This window comes from Talpa occidentalis, unplaced genomic scaffold (assembly GCF_014898055.3).
Source record: "Talpa occidentalis isolate TD23 unplaced genomic scaffold, MPIMG_talOcc4v2.1 talOcc4.3, whole genome shotgun sequence".
Classification (NCBI taxonomy): Eukaryota; Metazoa; Chordata; class Mammalia; order Eulipotyphla; family Talpidae; genus Talpa; species Talpa occidentalis.
The window spans coordinates 37,720,459-37,738,713 of record NW_023603184.1 but is presented as its reverse complement, the minus strand read 5'-3'; the positions used below and the strand labels follow the sequence as shown (position 1 = coordinate 37,738,713).

At 51.4% G+C, this 18,255-nt stretch overlaps 3 protein-coding genes across 19 annotated transcripts in view; 2 read left to right on the top strand and 1 right to left on the bottom strand.

Moving 5' to 3' along the window:
* Nucleotides 1–3,615, top strand: part of ANAPC15 (anaphase promoting complex subunit 15) — a 46,890-nt gene extending 43,275 nt beyond the window's left edge. The window contains exons 1-6 of one of the 16 annotated variants that reach the window (XM_054699508.1): nucleotides 440–507; nucleotides 1,640–1,720; nucleotides 1,860–1,984; nucleotides 2,535–2,594; nucleotides 2,868–3,005; nucleotides 3,157–3,615. In XM_054699508.1, the coding sequence (XP_054555483.1) occupies nucleotides 1,865–1,984; nucleotides 2,535–2,594; nucleotides 2,868–3,005; nucleotides 3,157–3,216 (378 nt within the window). In that variant the 5' untranslated portion in view covers nucleotides 440–507; nucleotides 1,640–1,720; nucleotides 1,860–1,864 and the 3' untranslated portion in view covers nucleotides 3,217–3,615. The other 15 variants (XM_054699511.1, XM_054699509.1, XM_054699507.1 and 12 more) reach the window with 15 other exon arrangements.
* A 430-nt stretch (nucleotides 3,616–4,045) lies between these two features.
* Nucleotides 4,046–11,380, bottom strand: TOMT (transmembrane O-methyltransferase). 2 transcript variants are annotated; one of them, XM_037522888.2, is made up of 4 exons: nucleotides 11,337–11,380; nucleotides 8,098–8,372; nucleotides 4,829–5,025; nucleotides 4,046–4,471 (listed from the first exon to the last, which is right to left on the bottom strand). In XM_037522888.2, the coding sequence occupies exons 1-4, from the start codon at nucleotides 11,342–11,344 to the stop codon at nucleotides 4,151–4,153; spliced, it is 801 nt and encodes a 266-aa protein (XP_037378785.1). In that variant the 5' UTR covers nucleotides 11,345–11,380; the 3' UTR covers nucleotides 4,046–4,150. The 2 variants fall into 2 exon arrangements, with proteins under 2 accessions (XP_037378785.1, XP_037378786.1); XM_037522889.2 differs by lacking the exon at nucleotides 11,337–11,380 and adding an exon at nucleotides 9,630–9,651.
* A 17-nt stretch (nucleotides 11,381–11,397) lies between these two features.
* LAMTOR1 (late endosomal/lysosomal adaptor, MAPK and MTOR activator 1) lies at nucleotides 11,398–17,850 on the top strand. Its single transcript, XM_037522895.2, has 5 exons — nucleotides 11,398–11,589; nucleotides 15,896–16,038; nucleotides 16,287–16,364; nucleotides 16,752–16,878; nucleotides 17,217–17,850. Exons 1-5 carry the CDS (start codon nucleotides 11,548–11,550, stop codon nucleotides 17,307–17,309), a joined length of 483 nt encoding a protein of 160 aa, XP_037378792.1. The 5' UTR covers nucleotides 11,398–11,547; the 3' UTR covers nucleotides 17,310–17,850.
* Nucleotides 17,851–18,255: the final 405 nt, after the last annotated feature.

Genomic DNA, 18,255 nt, shown 5'->3' with positions numbered 1-18,255 from the left:
TTAACTCCAGCTTCAAGCACAGCCTGGAACGTGGTAGAGACTAGAATATTTTTGTTGAAGGCACACATAAATCACTGCATGCGCCCAAATGGGATATTGTGGGTTAGAGGATCACAGGAGGGGCATAAAATCACCCAATGATTCTGGGGTAGAAGCCGCCTAATTTTCTTGGGACGCCGCAGAACAAACAGTCCTAGTACTACGGCAAGTTACTGCCAGTTATTTTTCAGCAGACGTAGGCGAGCAAACACCGCCTGAGGACACGAGGGCAGGGCCGGGCTGGAGAGGCCGATTGGCTGCCACTCCGGGCTGGACCAAGCTAATAAGAGCAGCAGATTTGCATCCCCAGCAAGGGTGTGAACGTCACATCCGGGCTGGTGGGCGGGAGCGAGCAACAAAAGGAGAGCCAAGGCGCATGCGCGTGGCGTGCCCCGGGCCTGGCGGGAGCTTCCGCTCAGGCGGAGGGAAGAGCTTCCGGGTCGCCGCCGGCTATCGCCGTCCGGCGCGGTAAGTACGGAAGCTGGGCTTGGGCTGCTGCCTCCCTGTGCGGTCTTTCCTTCCTGGCCGGGAGAAAACCAGTTACGCTGAGCCGCCTCCTCAGGAGCTCCATGCTCTGGCTCCCTTTAGCATTAAGGGGTGCCGGCTCATTGGGCGCTTCCTCGAGACTCAGCCCCACCCCGCGGGGTCCGTCGCTCATTGGTGCCCACGCCCGTCTCCCAACATTTCTTCCAGTTAATTGGCCTTGCTCAGGCCCCGCTCCTTTTCGCGGTTAGCGTTGCTGCCAAGGCAAATTCCTGTGTGAATCCCGCCCCCTGCCTTCTTCCTGTTGGTCAGCTTCGGATTCATTATGATAATGAGCGAAGAATAGGCGATAGCTTTGCGGCCTGGCCTTGGATGTTAGGAGTCTTGCTCTCTCTGGCCTCTCGCTGCTTCTGGGTCTTGAGGGTGGCTGCTCTTGTGCCTGGTACACGAACGGGAATGCTGAGGTCCACGGAAGGGCAGATAAACTAGGGCAAAATCAGAACTAGACGTAGGTCCTTTGGTCCTGTTCATTTCTTCTGCTGCCTCCCTTGGATGTCTTATCTGTCTGGTGCTCGAAATCCCCAGTTACTGTATGATCTAGAGCTAGTCTTTGTCGCTGGGCCTCAAGTTTCCTGTTAGCTGAGAGGTTTAAATTCAGATTGTATTGCTGGTCAGCTTTTGCAAGTGCTCAATCAGAGTTGAGTTTACTAGTTCATTCACATGTTCGTTCATTCTTTTGTCTCTTTATTCAACCATTGCCTTTAGAATGTCTTACTGAACCACTCGCTAAGGGAACACCGTCCCCACCACTTCCCCAATTTGGTTGTGATTCATGAGAGAGATCATTAAGGTCCTAAATTGGTGATACTGGATGGGCGTGGTATAGAATCAGGGGCAAAAAGTAGATTTTAGTGTTTGGAAAAGGTAGAGATAGTTTCAGTAGAGCCTTGCTGCCGCTAATTTTGTAATGCCAGCCTGCATTCTGGATTTCTATCTCCGCACTTGGCTTCCTTTCTCTTCCTTCTTCAGACAGCTTACAAACAGCTTTACTTACCCATCACTTTACTTAATTATATAATGGTGGTGGTGGAGTATAATTGTCATTCCCATTTTACAGATGAGGAAACTGAGACTCAGAGAGGTTAAGTGACTTGGCCAAGGTCAAACAGTAAGTGGTGGAGCCAGGATTCAAACCCAGGTCTGTCTGATTCCCACAGGGGAGAGCTACTTCCTGGCTACCTTCTCTACCCCACCCCCAAATCAAGCTGTAACTAAATAAAACCCAAAACCAAATACAACTGAGAGCTGGATTTACCTGACCCTTTCCCTCAGTCTAGGAGCCATGTCCACCTTGTTCCCCTCACTCTTTCCCCGTGTGACTGAGACACTGTGGTTTAATCTGGATCGACCCTGTGTGGAGGAGACAGAGCTGCAGCAGCAAGAACAGCAGCATCAGGCCTGGGTGAGTGATGATCTAGCACAATAGTGGAACCTCAGTCAGGGATCCCCTTTCACTGGTTATGACCCAGCCTACTCTGGAGATCTGCCCTGGAGGCACTTTTTGCCCTTAGCTTGGAAGAATTAGGCTGGGATTAGGAGCATTTAGATTCTTATCTAACTTGTTACCCTAATTTGTTGGGCCACCATGGAACCTCTGCACCAGACTGGAACCCAAGCTCCTGATACTCAGCCCAGGCTCTTTCCCTAAAGCATAGGAAGTAATAATTTTGACTATTTTGAGGACCTAGCAGATGTTATGTTCTAGGCTGATTATATCTCACTTCACTCTCACCATAATCTCACGAGAAAACCAAGGCCCGTAGATTTTCATTAGTTGGATCAAGTTCGTAAGTAAGTAGCAGATGACAGGAGAGAAAGGGAAAATCGTGCTGAAAATTGGAAGTTGTTTTCTCCATACTTGGGGGTCTTCTTGAGGGCAGAATGCGCCGGTCTCATGCCCTGACCTTCTTTACTTGAACCATGGCCCTGCTTTCCTCCCATTTTGACCATAGCTCCAAAGCATCGCAGAGAAAGACAACAACCTGGTACCTATTGGCAAGCCGGCCTCAGAGGTGAGTGGCTCTGCGGACTGAGAGATAGGGGGTCCAGGATGGGCTGAGCCTCGGTTCTGATTCTGAAGATTCTACCTCTGACCCCAGAGCAGCTGTGGTCCTCAGCTCTGGTATAGGCCAGAAGAGGGGGTGAGTGTCAGGTCCAGCACTAAGATCCTGCAAAACATGCACCAGGGTTATTCATTGGCCCTAGAGAGGGCTCCAATTGGGCCAGGCCTTGAACGGTGTCCAGGCAGGCCCATAAAGCCTGTGGGCTCTTCCCTACCTCATTAGCACTATGATGACGAGGAAGAGGAAGATGAAGACGATGATGAGGATAGTGAAGAGGACTCAGAGGATGATGAGGACATGCAGGACATGGATGAGATGAATGACTACAATGAGTCCCCTGATGATGGCGAGGTCAATGAGGTAAGTGGGGTATGGGGAGGGCCTCTGCTCCTGGACCCTTGCCCTAACCTAACCGGTGATCCAGGGGTAGAGAAACTCTGGATCCAGCTAGTGGCAGGATCTGTTACTAGGGCTGGCTGGGTGGCTGAGACCCCTCCCCACCCACACCCAGCCTCCTCTCCAGGTGGACATGGAAGGCAACGAACAGGATCAGGACCAGTGGATGATCTAGGAAGATAAGGCAGGGCAGCCTCAAGGAGCTTCCAGGCCTGCCCAGCCTACCCTGAACTTCCTGCAGAACCAGCTGATTGCTCCAGTGCCTGAAAGCTCACCCTTGGGCACCAACTCGGCTGCTGCCAGGACCTGATCTCCTTGGCTCCTTCCAGGTCAACACTCTACCCTTGAATCTCCAGGGCCTGAGCCTACCGTGTCTTTTTGAATGATACCTTACCCTTGGTTGCCAGGTCTAATCTCTTTCTAATTCTCTTTAATAAAGACACAGGACTGATCTTTTTTTCCCCCCACATCTATTCCTTGTTTGTTGGTGAGACCAAGAGGTATCCAGCATCTTTTGAGCTTTGGGGAGAGGGCACTCCAGGGACTTCGGGCAAACCTAACTGGTCATGTAGGCTGGGGCTAGGAAAGGCCAGGGTGGTCCTGGCCCTGGGCTAAGGCTTCTTTGCCATTTCCTCTGGCCCAATTTGCACCCAGCCATTCTTGCCAGGCCTCTCAGTGTTTACTTTTTCATCCAATCCCACACAGGATGGCATGGGCTAGGCAGGGGAATTTTGTGACGCCCAGAGCTGGGAGGTCCCTGGAACCTTTTTCACTAGATTCCTCAATGTTGAGAGTGGCTGAAATCTCAGAGCAGGGCAGGGACTCCCATGGAGGCCCCCATTCAGTGACTCAGCTGTGTTGGGAGCTCAGCCACTTGCCTGTCAGTCCATGGCTCTTTCTGGAAGCACTGGACCAGTGGACCAAGCAGCCTGAGAGAACTTTATGTCTCATATCAGTGTGGTGCCAGAATGGGGCAGTGGGGGAGGGGACCTCCTCAGCCCTGAGCCCAGCATGTATCAGTCCACTAGCAGGAGGGGTAGGTATGTTCTGATGTCCTTGCTTGAGGATGGGGATTTGGGGACAGTAGTAAGTATGCATGGGCCTGGACCTCAGCCAGGTCCTGCATAGGTGAGCTGGGCTATGCCATCCTTGATGGCAGGGAAGTCTGGGAGGCCAGTGTGGTGGAGGCGGCAGCGGTAGCGGCCACAGCTCTTGACATATTGCAAAAATCGAGGTGCGCCAGGGAAGAGCACATGGTCAGCTAACACAGTGGCCCCAGCAGGCAGCAGAGCATGGGCCTCCAGCAGCTGCAGGTCCCGTAGATAACATCGGGGCCGATGTGCCAAGAGCACCAGGTCTGCCCGACTCAGCTTGTGCTGGGTTCGTAGGTTTGGGATCACCTCCTCTGAGCTACCCACGATGAGCTCCACCTGTTGGAATGGGAAAATATCAGGATTGGTAGTATTGTGATTTCCTTGATTTCCTTCTGTCAGTGAAGAAGCTGAGATGCAGAGAGTAAGTGCTTTGCCCAAGAGTACACAGCTAACAAGCAGACTAAGGTGTGGACTCAGATTTACTAGGGTCCACACACCTTCCTCTTAATCGCTTTTTTGTCATCCACAGAAAATATGTGCAAATGACTTGGAAGAGGAGAACAGAAGCTCAAACCCTTCAGGTTGACATCTCCTAGACAGAAGTGCTTCCTTCGATTCCCCCATGAGAAGGCCTGGTTAGGGCAAGGCCTGGGCTAGCTGAGAAGAGACCAGACTGGGGAGGTAAGGGCTCACCGTGTGCTCATCAAAGCCAGCTAGCCGGATGAGCTTTTCAGCCACTGCTGCTGTGTGGGGGTTCCGTTCCACAGTGAGAAGGCGACTGTCTGGGGGCAGGGCGCGGGCTATAAGCAGTGTAGAGTAGCCATAGTGAGTGCCCAGCTCCAGCACACAAGCAGGGGCCTTCTCCTCCACCAGCTGCATCAGGATCTGACCTGTGGGGGGAGATGGGCATGGTCCTTGATAGAAAAAGCTCTCAAATGCTCACCTGCCTCATTGAAACCCCCAATCAGCTGGGGTCTCATCTTGGATTATAGCCCCAACTGCCCTATTGGGCCTCCTGCCCCTCTAGGTTTTCCTTCTTCAGTCCAGTCTCCTACCAGCCACTAGGAATCTTTCTAACAAATGAATACGACCCTGATCTCTATGATTCTAAAGGCCTTTGGAATAGAATGTGGGATCCTCAGCTTGACATTTAGGACTTTCTTTTACCTAAGCATATCCTACCTTTCCAATTTCAGCTCTCAATTCTTCCTACCTGTAGCTTGTACCACAGCCATCCCAAACAGAATCAACCACGCTGACTCATACCTTCAGGTTATATGTGGCTGCCTCTATATGTGGCTGCCTCTGCCCTTCTCCATCCTACCCTCCTTCTTCCATCTGACTGGTCAACTCAAAAGTAATTCTAGGCTCAGTTCAAATGTCAGTTCCTCCAATAGGGGCTAGGCAGAAGCCAGCACTACCAGGCTTCTGAGAGACCTTTGCTAGGTTTGCTAACATTTTGTTTACTAGAACTTCCAGTTTCATTTCCCCTTGTCTTGCTCATTGAGTATCTTCTCACCTTGGAATTGAACACATTTTTTTTTAGGATTTATTTATGCATATAAGAACAGGGGTACAGGCCAGACATGTGGGGGGTGAGAGAGATCACCAGAGACAGTGCGGAAGAGAATAGGCAGATTGACTGAAATACACTGCTGAGGGGAGCAGCAGGCGAGGCAGAAGAGGTCTGCTGTGCCATGTGGGTCACCTCCCTGGCCAGGGATTGAACTTATGCCGCAGTGGCTGCTGATAACCTCATAGGCTGAGTCTTAACCCCTTATGCGCCAGGGAGGCTCCTAATTTCTTTTCTTTTATTAAGACTTATTTATTTACAGAGGGTGTGTGTGTGTGTGTGTGTGTGTGTGTGTGTAGATTCACCAGAGACAGAATGGGGAGCAGAACAGGCAGATTTACTGAAATACACTGCTGAGGGGCGCAGCAGGTGAGACAGGAGAGATCTGCCTCGCCACATGGGTTAGCTCCCTGGCCAGGGGTTGAACTTGTGCTGCAGTGGCTGCTGATAGCTTCACAGAGCTGAGACTTAACCCCTTGTACCACCAGGAAGACCCCTGAACTAATTTCTTTTTTTCTGTCAAAGATTTATTTATTTATGCATACAAGAACTGGGGTATAGTTGCGGGGGCAGAGGCGCGTGATAAAGAGTTGTTTCCCCCCCCAAAAAAAGAACTGGGGTACAGGCCAAAGGTATGGGGGTGAGAGGATTCACCAGACAGAGTGGGGAGCAGAGCAGGCAGACTGACTGAAATACACTGCAGAGGGGAGCAGCAGGCGAGACAGAAGACTGCTGTGCCATGTGGGTCTCTCCCTGGCCGGCCAGGGATTGAATTCGTGCTGCAGAGGCTGTGGACAGCTTCACAGTGCTGTGCTTAACCCCCTGCACCACCAGGGAGGCCCCTGAACTAATTTCTTAAATAAGCACTTGTGCTGGGAGCTGGGAATTAGACAAATCCAGACAGACAGCTCCCCTGAATGGGATGTAAGAGCCCCTTTGGTGGGGGAGAAAAAGCCCAACATAGATAATTAAAGTTACAGGTTATGGGCCTCCCTGGTGGTGCAGGGGTTAAGGACAGTGCTGTCAAGCTATCGCCAACCACTGCAGCATGAGTTCCATCCACGGCTAGGGAATTATCCACATGGCACAGCAGACCTCTCCTGTCTCACCCCTCAGCAGTGTATTTCAGTAGCTCTGCCTATTCTGCTCCCCACTCTCTCTGGTGAATCCTCACCCCCTACACCTCTGGTTTACACCCCAGTTCTTGTATGTATAAATAAATCTTTTTTTTTAAAGCAGTGTATTTCAGTATATCTGCCTGTTCTGTTCCCCATTCTGTCTCTGGTGAATCCTCTCACTCCCCGCACCTCTGACTTACACCCCAGGTCTTGTATGCATAAATAAATCTTTTTAAAAAAAATACAGTTGGGCCTCCCCGGTGGCGCAGCGGTTGAGCGCTGGGTTGCGAAGCTGCCCGCGGCCTCTGCAGCGCCGGTTCAATCCCCGGCTGCTCCCGGTCACCGGAGGAGGGTCCCACATGGCGCGCAGACCTCTCCTGCCGCCCGCTGCTCCCCTCAGCAGTGTACTTCGCTTCTGCCTGCTCTGCTCCTCGCTCTGGCTCTGGTGAATTCTCTCACCCTCCCGCGCTTCTGACTGTACCCAGTGCATGTATAAACAAGCAAACAAATAAATAAATAAATAAAAACATGCCTCTATAAAAAAATTAAAAAAAAAAATGTTGAAAAAAAAAAAATACAGTTATAGGTTATGTGCTGAGATGGTCGTTCCCCTGTGTTTTAGGCCTCCACTGAGGTCTGTACTTGTGGCTTATTCATCTTGTAGTTCACTTCCCAGTGGCCTCTACCTTTTTTTTTTTTTTTAAGATTTATTTATTTATGCATACAAGAACTGGGGTACAGGCCAGAGATGCAGAGGGGCAGGTGGTGGTGGTGAGAGGATTCACCAGAGTCAGAGCGGGGAGCAGAACAGGCAGACTGACTGAAATACACTGCTGAGGGGAGCAGCGGGCAAGACAGAGAGGTCTGCTGTGCCATGTGGTTTTCTCCCTGGCCGGCCGGGGATCGAACTCATGCTACAGAGGCTGTGGACAGCTTCACAGTGCTGTGCTTAGACCCTTACGCCACCAGGGAGGCCCGGCCTCTACCTTTTACCCCAGCACCTAGCACATGCCTGGTACAAAAACAAAAAGGTGGCAATTGCCACCATCTTTGTTAGTATAGTGGTGAGTATCCCAACCTAAAAAAAGTGACAATAAATGTTTGCTGGATGAATGAATGATTTTGCACAGTCCCTTCATTTCAAGAAAAGAAAAAGACCCGGAAAAGATCAAGAACCTGTCCAATTCACCTAGCAAGATAATGGCAGATCCCAGATCTTTCTTCACCATCTTGGGGGTACTTCCTAGAGCAGGAGGCTAGGAAACACTGACCTTTGACAGGCCCCATGTGGCCCAGGTACTCGCAGTGGCTGCTCCAGTGGTCCATGGTGGTGAGGATGTGAGCGGGGTCCCCAGGCAGGGCATGGGTGAGCACATAGCTGAAGGTCCGCTCCTCAATCTGCAGCCCAGACAGGCAGTCACGGAGGCTCCGCAGCAAGACTGTGCGCACCAGCAGCCGGAAGTAGTGCCGGTACCGCACCAGCAGTGTCACCACCAGTGGCAGGAAGGCCAGTGCAATTGCAGGGGACATGATTCCTTCCTGGGCCCTGGGGTAGAGGGAGGCAGGAAAGGAAACCCACACCTGCCATGAATGCTGGCCTCACCAGCAGCAATGATTATTCCTATTGCTTACAAACTGGCTCAGAAAGGCTAAATCTGCCACCCAGAGTTACATAGCAGAACTAGGATTTGAATCCAAGTTGGTCTGATTCCAAACCCATATACTTCCAAGGACTTCGTGCTAAGTTTAACTACCCCAAACCACCTCTTCCCACTTATGACCTCTGGTCCCACCTTCACTTGCTCCCTTTATCTGTTTCCCCTTGTCTCTATTGTTACCCCTTCTTCTGGACCCCTTTCCCCAGTTCCCCTCTAAAATATCTTCCTTCCACCCTACCCCTTGCTTGTTTGGTCTCCTCTGATCCATTACTGTGTAGAAAAAGAGCACATCTTTGTGGTCAGAAACCCTTTTATTGTCATTGTGCTCTGCCTCAGTAAAAGGCAATCAAAACACTTATTCTTGGGCCTCCCTGGTGGCACAAGGGGTAAGAGGCAACCTATGAAGCTATCTGCAGCTGCTGCAGCATGAGTTCCATCCCCGGCCGGCCAGAGGACTGCCCACATGGCCCAGCAGACTTCTCTTGACTCACCCACTGTTCCCTTCAGCAGTGTGTTTCAGTCAATCTGCCTGTTCTGTTCCCCACTGTCTCTGGTGAATCCTCTCAACCCTGCACCTTTGGCCTGTACCCTAGTTCTTGTATGCATAAATAAATCTTTTTAAAAAACACTTATTCTAGGGCCTCCCCGGGTGGCATAGCAGTTAAGTGCTGGATTGCGTGGCTGCCCACAGTCTCTGCAGCGCCAGTTCGATCCCCGGCCACTGGCGCGGGTCCCACAAAAAAACAAACAAACAAACAAAAACACAAAACACTTATTCTGTAGGGAGTTAGTTCTATAGTCCTTTCTACCCTGACTCCCTCTATCTGGCCTTTCCTGGAGATGGGAGGAGTCCTTGATTCTGCACTTCTCCAGTCCTGTCTTTCTCACCTGCATTCCCCTTGTCTGTTCTTGCTCAGAATTACCTTCACAAGCATATATGCGGTACATACTCTTCCCCTCTGCCCCCGCCCCGTCCTCTTATGAGAGATAAGTGCCGTCTATTTTCCTGGGCCATCCTCCCCTTCAGATCTGACCCTTGCAGGGCCCTTGGAGACTAAAAATGAAACTAACCATGCATGGATGGGTGAGTGATGGTGAGTCTGAACTGGTGTGCTTGGGAACCCACTCTCAAAGACCCTGCTTACCTGGGCTAGAGGCTCCTGTTTGGGGAAGATCGGAGCATAGGACAAGAGGGGGAGTCCTTGGCCAGGGAGAACCCTGAGACTGCTGAACCTGCTCTCAATAATTGATGCTGAGGCTGCTGTTGTCACCTGAGACCTGCAGTTCAAGTTACCAGCCACAGGAACAAGCTAGAGCCGACTCCTACCCTTCAGGAGCTTTCAAAAAGTAGATGTAGAACTACTGGATTTGGTGATTTTTACTCCAACCCTTTGGATCAGAATGTGGAGCACAGTGTGAGCCAAGGTAATGGGGAAGCTATAATTTATTCAATTCAAAATTCATGTTTTTTCTAAGCAAGTGCCAGGACTTGTATCACAAAGAAGCATCAGAACCTGTCCCTATCCTTCAGGAATTCTGTATTTGGTAGAAGAGACATGCAGGAACAGAGAATACAATTTAATGTGATCACTAGAATGGCTGCTCCATGAATACAGGGACTTTTGGCTACTTTGTGAATTGCCACATAGTCAGATAAAAGTGTGTGGGACATTGCACACACTCAGTATATGTCTGATTCAATAAGTAAATTAATCAATACTGGATAATTAGTACAGGATGCTTGAGATGCCCAAAGAATAAGGTCAAAGGAGGAAATTGGAGGTTACCGTTTGTGTAGAGTCCTGAAGACACATGGCACAGGGAAGACAATGTGCTATGCCACATGTGCACAAGTTCAGGAAAATCAGGAAACTACAAGTAATTTCTCTTTGGCTGGTGAAATGTGCCCTCAATACCCCAGCCCACTCCCTTGCTCACTCTAGTGGGCATCAGGTGTCTGTCTGACTTTGCAAAATCTTTTTTTAAAGTTTTTTAAAAAAAAATTTATTGCGTAGAACAATTGAGATGTAGGTCAGAGGTGCTGGGGGGTGAGAGGATACACCAGAGACAGAGTGGGGAGCAGAACAGGCAGATCTATTGAAATGCACTGCTAACGGGAGCAGTGGGCAAGACAGGCGAGATCTGCTGTGCAATTTGTGGGTAAGCTCCCTGGTAGGGGATCGAACTCAGGCCTTTGTGGTGATAGCGGAGACTTAACCCCTGGGCCACCAGGGAGGCCCCCTCTGCAAATCCTTAATGACAGACTTGGACCTCTGTTTAGGGATCAAGGGAAGACGCTGGGAAGGTTCTAAAAAAGCACCGATGGTCAGCTTTGTGTATTAGATCTCTGTGAACAGGCAGCTGTGTAAATAGGCAGGATTAAAGAGAAACGCCCCAAGGCAAGATCAGTAAGGTGGTCTCTCCTCTACTAGGGTTGAGCTGCACTCCGCTTCAGTATAAGGTCCCTTCTTCCAGAAAGTCTAAGACTCCAAGTACAGGTTGAAAATTTTGTTGGAAACTACGGAGTCTGGCCCCCAACTTGGTGCAGGTTATTTTAGGCTTATGTGTGTCCACCCAGATACTCTAGGAACGTTGATGCTGGGTCCCATTCGCCTTTTGCATGCTATTTAGGAGGGCGTATCCTGACGGCATTTGCTGTAAGTTCTCTCACTGGCCCATAAGGTAGCCTGGCAGTCTCAAGGCCCACTAATAAAACCCATAGAAGGGTCTGCCGGCCCCCAAGGTGAGGCTCAGACCATCCAGGACTGGGAAACGATTGAAGTCACATGACCCGACCCGCCCATTCCTCCCCTCACGTGTTCGCTTCTTGTCACGCCAGGCGCGCGGCGCACCTTCCCATTGGTCGAGGGTGATCACGCGGTGTAGGCAGGGCCGGAAGTCCTGCGGCCGCGGCAGCGGCCGTAACGAAGCGGCTCTGGGAAGGGGTAGACGCGGGGGTGGTGGTTGCTTGCGGGAGAGAGCCACGCGTCATGTGACCGGAAGGGCTCCTGACGGACGCCGTCCCTCCTCCGCGCGGCCTGAGTGCCCGGCCCGACCCCGGCCATGGGGTGCTGCTACAGCAGCGAGAACGAGGACTCGGACCAGGTGCGGCCGTGGCGGGCGGGGCTCGGGAAGGAGGGCTGAGTCCCTGAGGCATGGGGCCCCCCAAAAAGCTTGCAGAAGAGGGGAGTCGACTGCGGGGCTCACTGAGTACGGAGGCCCGAAGGGGACAGATTGCGGAGGAGACGCCGGGCCGGGTTCCTATCTGTTAAAGCCCCAGTCTCTCCACACAGTCCCCGCTGTGCAGTGGGCAAGCCGCCCGTCCCGCTGCCTCCCAGCCCTGCCATCGCCCTACCTTCAAACCTTTACAGCTTCAGGGACCCTCGTCCTAGGTTCCTGGGAAGAACCACCTGCCCAGCTTCCTGTACCTTCCCTGTGTTTGTGTTAGCGAACTTTGTGCATCCATTGTAGAGGTGGATAAGCTGAGGCTCTGAGTGAGTTTATCCCGAGATAGATCAATAATTTGTATTTCCTCTCAGTGCCTGGGGCTGAAGACGGAAGGTCGCCGGTGGTCTGGCCTCAGAGAAGGCCTCTGGAAGGAGGTGGCATTTGAGTTGGCCAGTGAAAGGTTTAATAGACATGATGAGGACATCGGGACTTGTGGGCAGTTGTTTGGGAAGCAATAAATTGGGTTTAACACTGGCTGTACCGAGGAAGGGTGGCGGGGAGGTTGGGGAGCTCAGTTTGGCTTGCCTTCGTGCAGCTCCGCCGGAGATCTCAGGGTTCCTGTAGCTAGAGGGGTGTTTTACCTGAGAATTTGTAGATTTGATCCCTTACGGAAAGGTTTAGGCTGCAGAGATTTGTACAGTTTTAAATTCTCCCTCTTCCTCTTGATGCATTCTCACTTCTCCCCACACTTTAATCCCTGCCCTGCCTGTCTCGCATTCTTTGAGGAGGGGGAGACCTTTTCAAGACAGAAGCCTCAAACTGTTGGCAGTTTCATTGCCTCTAAACTTGGGTTCTACATTTCAGCGCATAGGAGACACCCAGAAGGTTTCCAGGAAGTAGCTCACAGTCTAGTGGAGAAGATGGATACAAAAATGGATTTTGTCACTGATATTTAGGAAGTAGGTTTTTCCTCACTGACTCACATGACCCTGTTTTGGGTTGAGGACTTAAGTTTAGGGAAATGCCATTTATATGGGAGGTTTGGGTGGCTTGTGGACCTTATTAATTCTCCAGACACCCAATAAACACAAACTCCTTTTCCTATGTCAAATATCTCTCACTTTATCCCAGCCTATTAGGGATCCTTCCAATATCCCTGCCAACTGGGGAAGCCGTGGACTTGTGCAAAAATTGTCTCTTAAAGCACAGTAAGGACTCTCAAAAAGGATTAATGCCTTATGAGAAAGGTCACCAGTTTCTTGTTAAAGAGTTGGGCTTGCTGCTGACATGAATCTCCACCATCCCCTTGATGGGCTTGCACTTCTGTTTCTAATTTCCAGAGACAGTGCTTGATCAGTGCTGGGTGATTTGAGGCTTTATGTGATAAAGGCCTATTTAGAGTGTCTATGAGCCATATCCATTCACTATCCCACAGTCCCTCTTTCAAGTCTGGGCAGACCCCTCTCCCACTCTCATCTCTGCCCCTTTGTACATACAACACATTTAAAGATGAAGGGAAAGTTCCAAGAGGGTGATTCAGCCCAGCCTAAGTGTTTTGATGCCAAACTATGTGTTTTATCCATTGGGCCAAGCTGACTTCTGTTGTGTCCAGGTAGCTAGTCATGTGCAGGCCACGGATGTGTCTGTGCTGGGACAGGCAGTGAAACGTTGACTCCTGGGTTGACATTGATTCAGGGACAAACCTTGGTGTGAAAAACCTCCTCCTTGCCTTTTTTTTTTTTTTTTTAAAAGATTTATTTATTTATTTATTTATTTATTTATTTATTTATTTATACAAGCACTGGGTACAGTCAGAAGCGCGGGAGGGTGAGAGAATTCACCAGAGCCAGAGCGGGGAGCAGAGCAGGCAGAAGGACCTAAGTACACTGCTGAGGGGAGCAGCGGGCGGCAGGAGAGGTCTGCGCGCCATGTGGGACCCTCCTCTGGTGGCCAGGGAGCGGCCGGGGATCGAACCAGCGCAGCAGAGGCTGCAGGCAGCTTCGCAACCCAGCGCTCAACCGCTGCGCCACTGGGGGAGGCCCCTTGCCTTTTTTTTTTTAAGATTTATTTATTTTATACAAGAATCGGGGTACAGGCCAGATGCGCGGGAGCGTGAGAGAATTCACCAGAGACAGAGCAGGGAACAGAACAGGCAGACTGACGAAATACACTGCTGAGGGGAGCAGCAGGCAAGACAGGAGAGGTCTGCTGTGCCATGTGGGACCCTTGCCAGCCGGTCGGCCGGGAGCAAACCGGTGCTGCAGAGGCTGCCAACAGCTTCACAGCGTGGCACTCAACCGCCTGCGCCACCAGGGGAAGCCCCTCCTTGCCTTTTGAGGGGGTGAGGTGATGTTATTTGTCCACTCTGATGGGAGTAGCATGGCCTTTCCTGGGAGTCTAGGTCTCAGGAAAACAATCTCGTTCTTGAAGATCCCCTGATAGGGGAGACACTGCCCTGTCCGGTAGGAAGATGTGTCCTAAGCGGGGTTGGGGAAATTTAGACCCATAACCAGCAAACTTAGACTTCATTATGGAGCCTGCTTTCCTTAGAGATAGTTTAATCTTTGCAAGCATTTTGTCCTTCTAGCCCTTTTATTCTTAGCCTGTGTTTTAGGGAGGAGGAAGGATGTCTAGAAAGTGAAAGGTGATGGGACTCTGCCTACAGCTTCTGTTTCAGGCTGTTGGAAACTTGGGCAACACAGACTTGAGAAGGAAAATGTGAAAAGGCTCGTCTGCTTAGGGTGGGGCAGGCAGGGCAGGAGGAAGTGGTCCTCTGTACAGAGAGTTGTGGATAGGGGAACTGGAAGCCTGGGTTGAGAAAGTCTGTGGTGGGAGCTGAAGGCCCAGAGAGGAGGCCTAGGAGTCTGGTGGTCTGGCATTGAAGGTCGTGAGTCACTTTTAGCCAGGGTGGGTCCATTGTCCTTGGTTTTGTCCTGGGCACCCATTGTTCTTCATGGCTAGGAGAGAAACTCGCAGGTTTGCTCATCCAATTCACAGCTGGCACAAAGGCAGCGGGGATTCACAGGTGATGGGCACAAGTTAGGATCATATCCAGAAAGTTTGCAGTAGATTAGAACAAGAGACTAAAACAGGTCAAGGAGAAACACATAGAACTATCAAGACCAGGAGACTCACTCTGGCCCCAGGTTGGTCCTGGAGGATGTGATTATCAGCATGGCTGGCACCAGCAAGGTTGCTGCAAATCAACGACGCCACAGAACTGGAGCTGTGGTGACTTGGTGAGGGAGGGTATAGCTCTACCATTAGTTTGGCTCAGGAAACACCACATTCACCAAGTTTGGTTCTGGGATTCTTAGGCAAAGAGAGCATCAGAGGAGAGGGGGGACCTAAGTGTGGAAGGGACCTGTCCTCAAGGGAGCATGCTTGAACTGCAGGACTTAGGCTGCAGCTGGGACTCCGGCCCTAAGATAAGATGAGGAAAGGCCTTTGAGAAGTTGAGCTTGCTTTCCTTTGGGGCCTCGAGCCTCCCCATCCTAGGGGCAGACGGCCTTGCTGGTGGGGGAGGGGGCCTGGATCAGGAGGGCTATTCTTTTTTTTTTTTTTTTTAAAGATTTATTTTTATTTATTTATTTTATACAAGCACTGGTACAGTCAGAAGCGCGGGAGGGTGAGAGAATTCACCAGAGCCAGAGCGGGGAGCAGAGCAGGCAGAAGGACCAAAGTACACTGCTGAGGGGAGCAGCGGGCGGCAGGAGAGGTCTGCGCGCCATGTGGGACCCTCCTCCGGTGGCCGAGGAGCAGCTGGGGATCGAACTGGCACTGCAGAGGCTGCGGGCAGCTTCACAACCCAGCGCTCAACCACTGCGCCACCAGGGAGGCCCAGGAGGGCTATTCTTGGACTCCAGACTTACATCAGTTCCCCCCGCTCTAGTCCTTACTCCTTTGGTTCGCAGCCTCCAGTATCCTTTCCTCATCAGGTGCTGAGCTGTTTTCTAAAGCTTCAGAGCTATTACCGAGTACCTGCTTTGTGCTTCTGTCCATCCTCTCAACGCCTCTAACCTTGCTTGGTTCTACTTTAATTCATCCTAGACACCAACTCAGCTGAGCTAATCGCAGGCAGGAGCTGAGTCTTATCTGACATTGCATACAGTTGGGCACTTGGGGTATTCTTAATAAAAATAAATTTTGGTGCTTAAAGGTCAGAGCTGGGCTGAATGGAGAACCCAGGAATGGCAGGTTGGATTAAGGGCCCTGGTGACTTCTCCCCCATGGCCTCTCCTAGGACCAAGAGGAGCGGAAGCTGCTGCTGCCTAGCAGCCCCCCAACCAAAGCCCTCAATGGAGCTGAGCCCAACTACCATAGCCTGCCTTCTGCTCGCACAGACGAGCAGGCCCTGCTCTCCTCCATCCTCGCCAAGACAGCCAGGTGAGCATCATAGGACCGAGCCTGGGGCAGAGCTCCTCCATTTAAAGGCTGGTTTGGAGGGAGCTAGACCCAGAAATGAGGAATGGGACAAGGTCAGTGGGGAGAGGTCCCTCTAGACTCAGCCCTGTTCTAGTGGGCAGGTGGGGATACTCGTGTCAGATAGCCCTGGAGTTGGTGCATGGCAGAGAGTCTTGTCTGTCCCCCTCAAAGTGTGTACCATGTGCTCTCTTTGCCTCCTTTCTCCAAAGCAACATCATCGATGTGTCTGCTGCAGACTCCCAGGGCATGGAGCAGCATGAGTACATGGACCGGGCAAGGCAGTACAGGTCAGTTCCTTGCTAGTTTGGGTGCCTACCCAAGTAACTTGGGCTACTTGGGCTCTACCCCCACCACCACCACCACCACTGGCCAACCTCCCCTCAAGTCCTGCTTTGGATCCTGGGTCCTAGTCCAGGTTTCTTATCTGTGTGTAGCCCAGGCCTTGACCACAACCACCTGGACGCCTCAGTAAATGTTGCTGTCAGCCCTGTTTGCGTGGTGGCACTCCAGGGTGTAGAGGGAAAGGGAGGTGGGGCCAGAGTGAATTTGTGGTTAGCTAAGCACCCCTAGTACACCTCCTCCCCCCATTCTCTGGCCCGAGGGAGGGAGGCTGACCTGGGCTAGGCAGGACAGAGCAGACTGTTGCCTAACTACACCCCTCCTCCTTTGGCCAGCACCCGCCTGGCCGTGCTGAGCAGCAGCCTGACCCATTGGAAGAAGCTGCCGCCGCTGCCGTCTCTCACCAGCCAGCCCCACCAAGTGCTGGCAAGTGAACCCATCCCCTTCTCTGACTTGCAGCAGGTGAGCCTCCCCTTATCCTGCCCCCAATATCCTTCCTACACTGCAGGGGTGTGGAAGGGGTTCAGCCTCCCTGTCTGAGGAGGTAGGGAAGTGGTGGTAGGGAGCCTTCTAACTTGAGGGCTCTGGCCCACTTCAATCTGACATTTTAATCTTTTTTTAACCTTTACTCTTTCCCCTTTTTGTTCTTTTTTTCTTCTGTCTTTTCCATTCTTGCCTTTCTCCTTGACATCTATTCCCAATCCCCCTCCTCTTTCACTATCTAATCTCCCTCCCCTGCTTTCTGGTCCTCCTTTCTTACTGTGCTCTCTGTTCCTCTCCGCCCTGGTCCTTTACCGCAGGTCTCCAGGATAGCTGCCTATGCCTACAGTGCACTTTCTCAGATTCGTGTGGACGCAAAAGAGGAGCTGGTTGTACAGTTTGGGATCCCATGAAGAGAGGAGGGGCCTTGGACAGCTCTTCTTCTCCTCCCTTCACCCCATCTCCACCTTGCGCCTGCCCTGGCCCCCAGCCTCACTGCGGCTTATACAGTACCCTAACCTGCTACTAATCACGTGGAAGAATGTGGAGGAGGAGAAGAGTAAGGCTAAAGCCTGAGCAAGTGAGGATGGAGCAAGGGGAGGGTAGAACCATTTGAGACTGGCCTTTGAAGCCTGGCCAGGGGTGGGGTGGGGGTCAAAGGACAGGACCTGCTAGGTCCTTACTGTCACTGGGAAGGTGGAGGTACCACAGTGAGGTGATCACTGGGGGTCTTTGGGGGCCCTCTTCCCACTTTCTCTTGGCCTCACTCCTGTTCCCCTCTCCCTGACTTGGTGCTCACTTGCACCTCACTAGGGTTTGTGACCAGGGTCTGGACAAGCTTGAATTTGAATGAATTGAGTTTGTATTTCTAGCACCCTGGGTTTTTACATGTTTGGGGGTTTTTCTTTGGTTTTGTTTTGGTTTGTCACCCTCGATAAAGGAAGTATATTCATCTGTGTGCTGGTTCCAGCCCCTCTGTCCTGCCCACCACACTCCCATTTACTTCTAACTTCTCCAGAGTCTGCAGAGCAAAATGAATGAGGGAGCTGTCTTCCAGGGACATTAAGAAGAATCCAAAGGATAAGGGTTCAGGACCCCCAGGTCTTAGCTGAGACTCGGCCTGAATTGACCTCACGTTGGATTTTAAAACTATACTTATCCTTTCTCCAGTAGTGGGAACACCATCAAAGCTGAACAAACTTGAGTCTGAGGCAGCTGTCACTGTTGGGGATCCTGTCTCAGACTCAGTGGAATTACCACCAAGCCCAGGATTGGGAGTGAGAGGTGCAGGTAGACCAGGAGCACTTGATAGGAAGTCAGCAAGCAATGTTTTCAAGCAAAAAATTCTATTAAATGAAA

Bases quoted from the DNA above. Each gene is read 5' to 3' on its own strand.
- TOMT (XM_037522888.2), bottom strand. The intron at 5,026-8,097 runs GTCAGTGTTTCC...CTCCCCCCACAG, and splicing joins CCACATGGGGCCTGTCAAAG to GTCAGATCCTGATGCAGCTG. The intron at 4,472-4,828 runs GTGAGCCCTTAC...CCATTCCAACAG, and splicing joins CTGGCTTTGATGAGCACACG to GTGGAGCTCATCGTGGGTAG.
- LAMTOR1 (XM_037522895.2), top strand. From the start codon at position 11,548: ATGGGGTGCTGCTACAGCAGCGAGAACGAGGACTCGGACCAG. The intron at 11,590-15,895 runs GTGCGGCCGTGG...GGCCTCTCCTAG, and splicing joins AGAACGAGGACTCGGACCAG to GACCAAGAGGAGCGGAAGCT. The intron at 16,039-16,286 runs GTGAGCATCATA...CTTTCTCCAAAG, and splicing joins ATCCTCGCCAAGACAGCCAG to CAACATCATCGATGTGTCTG.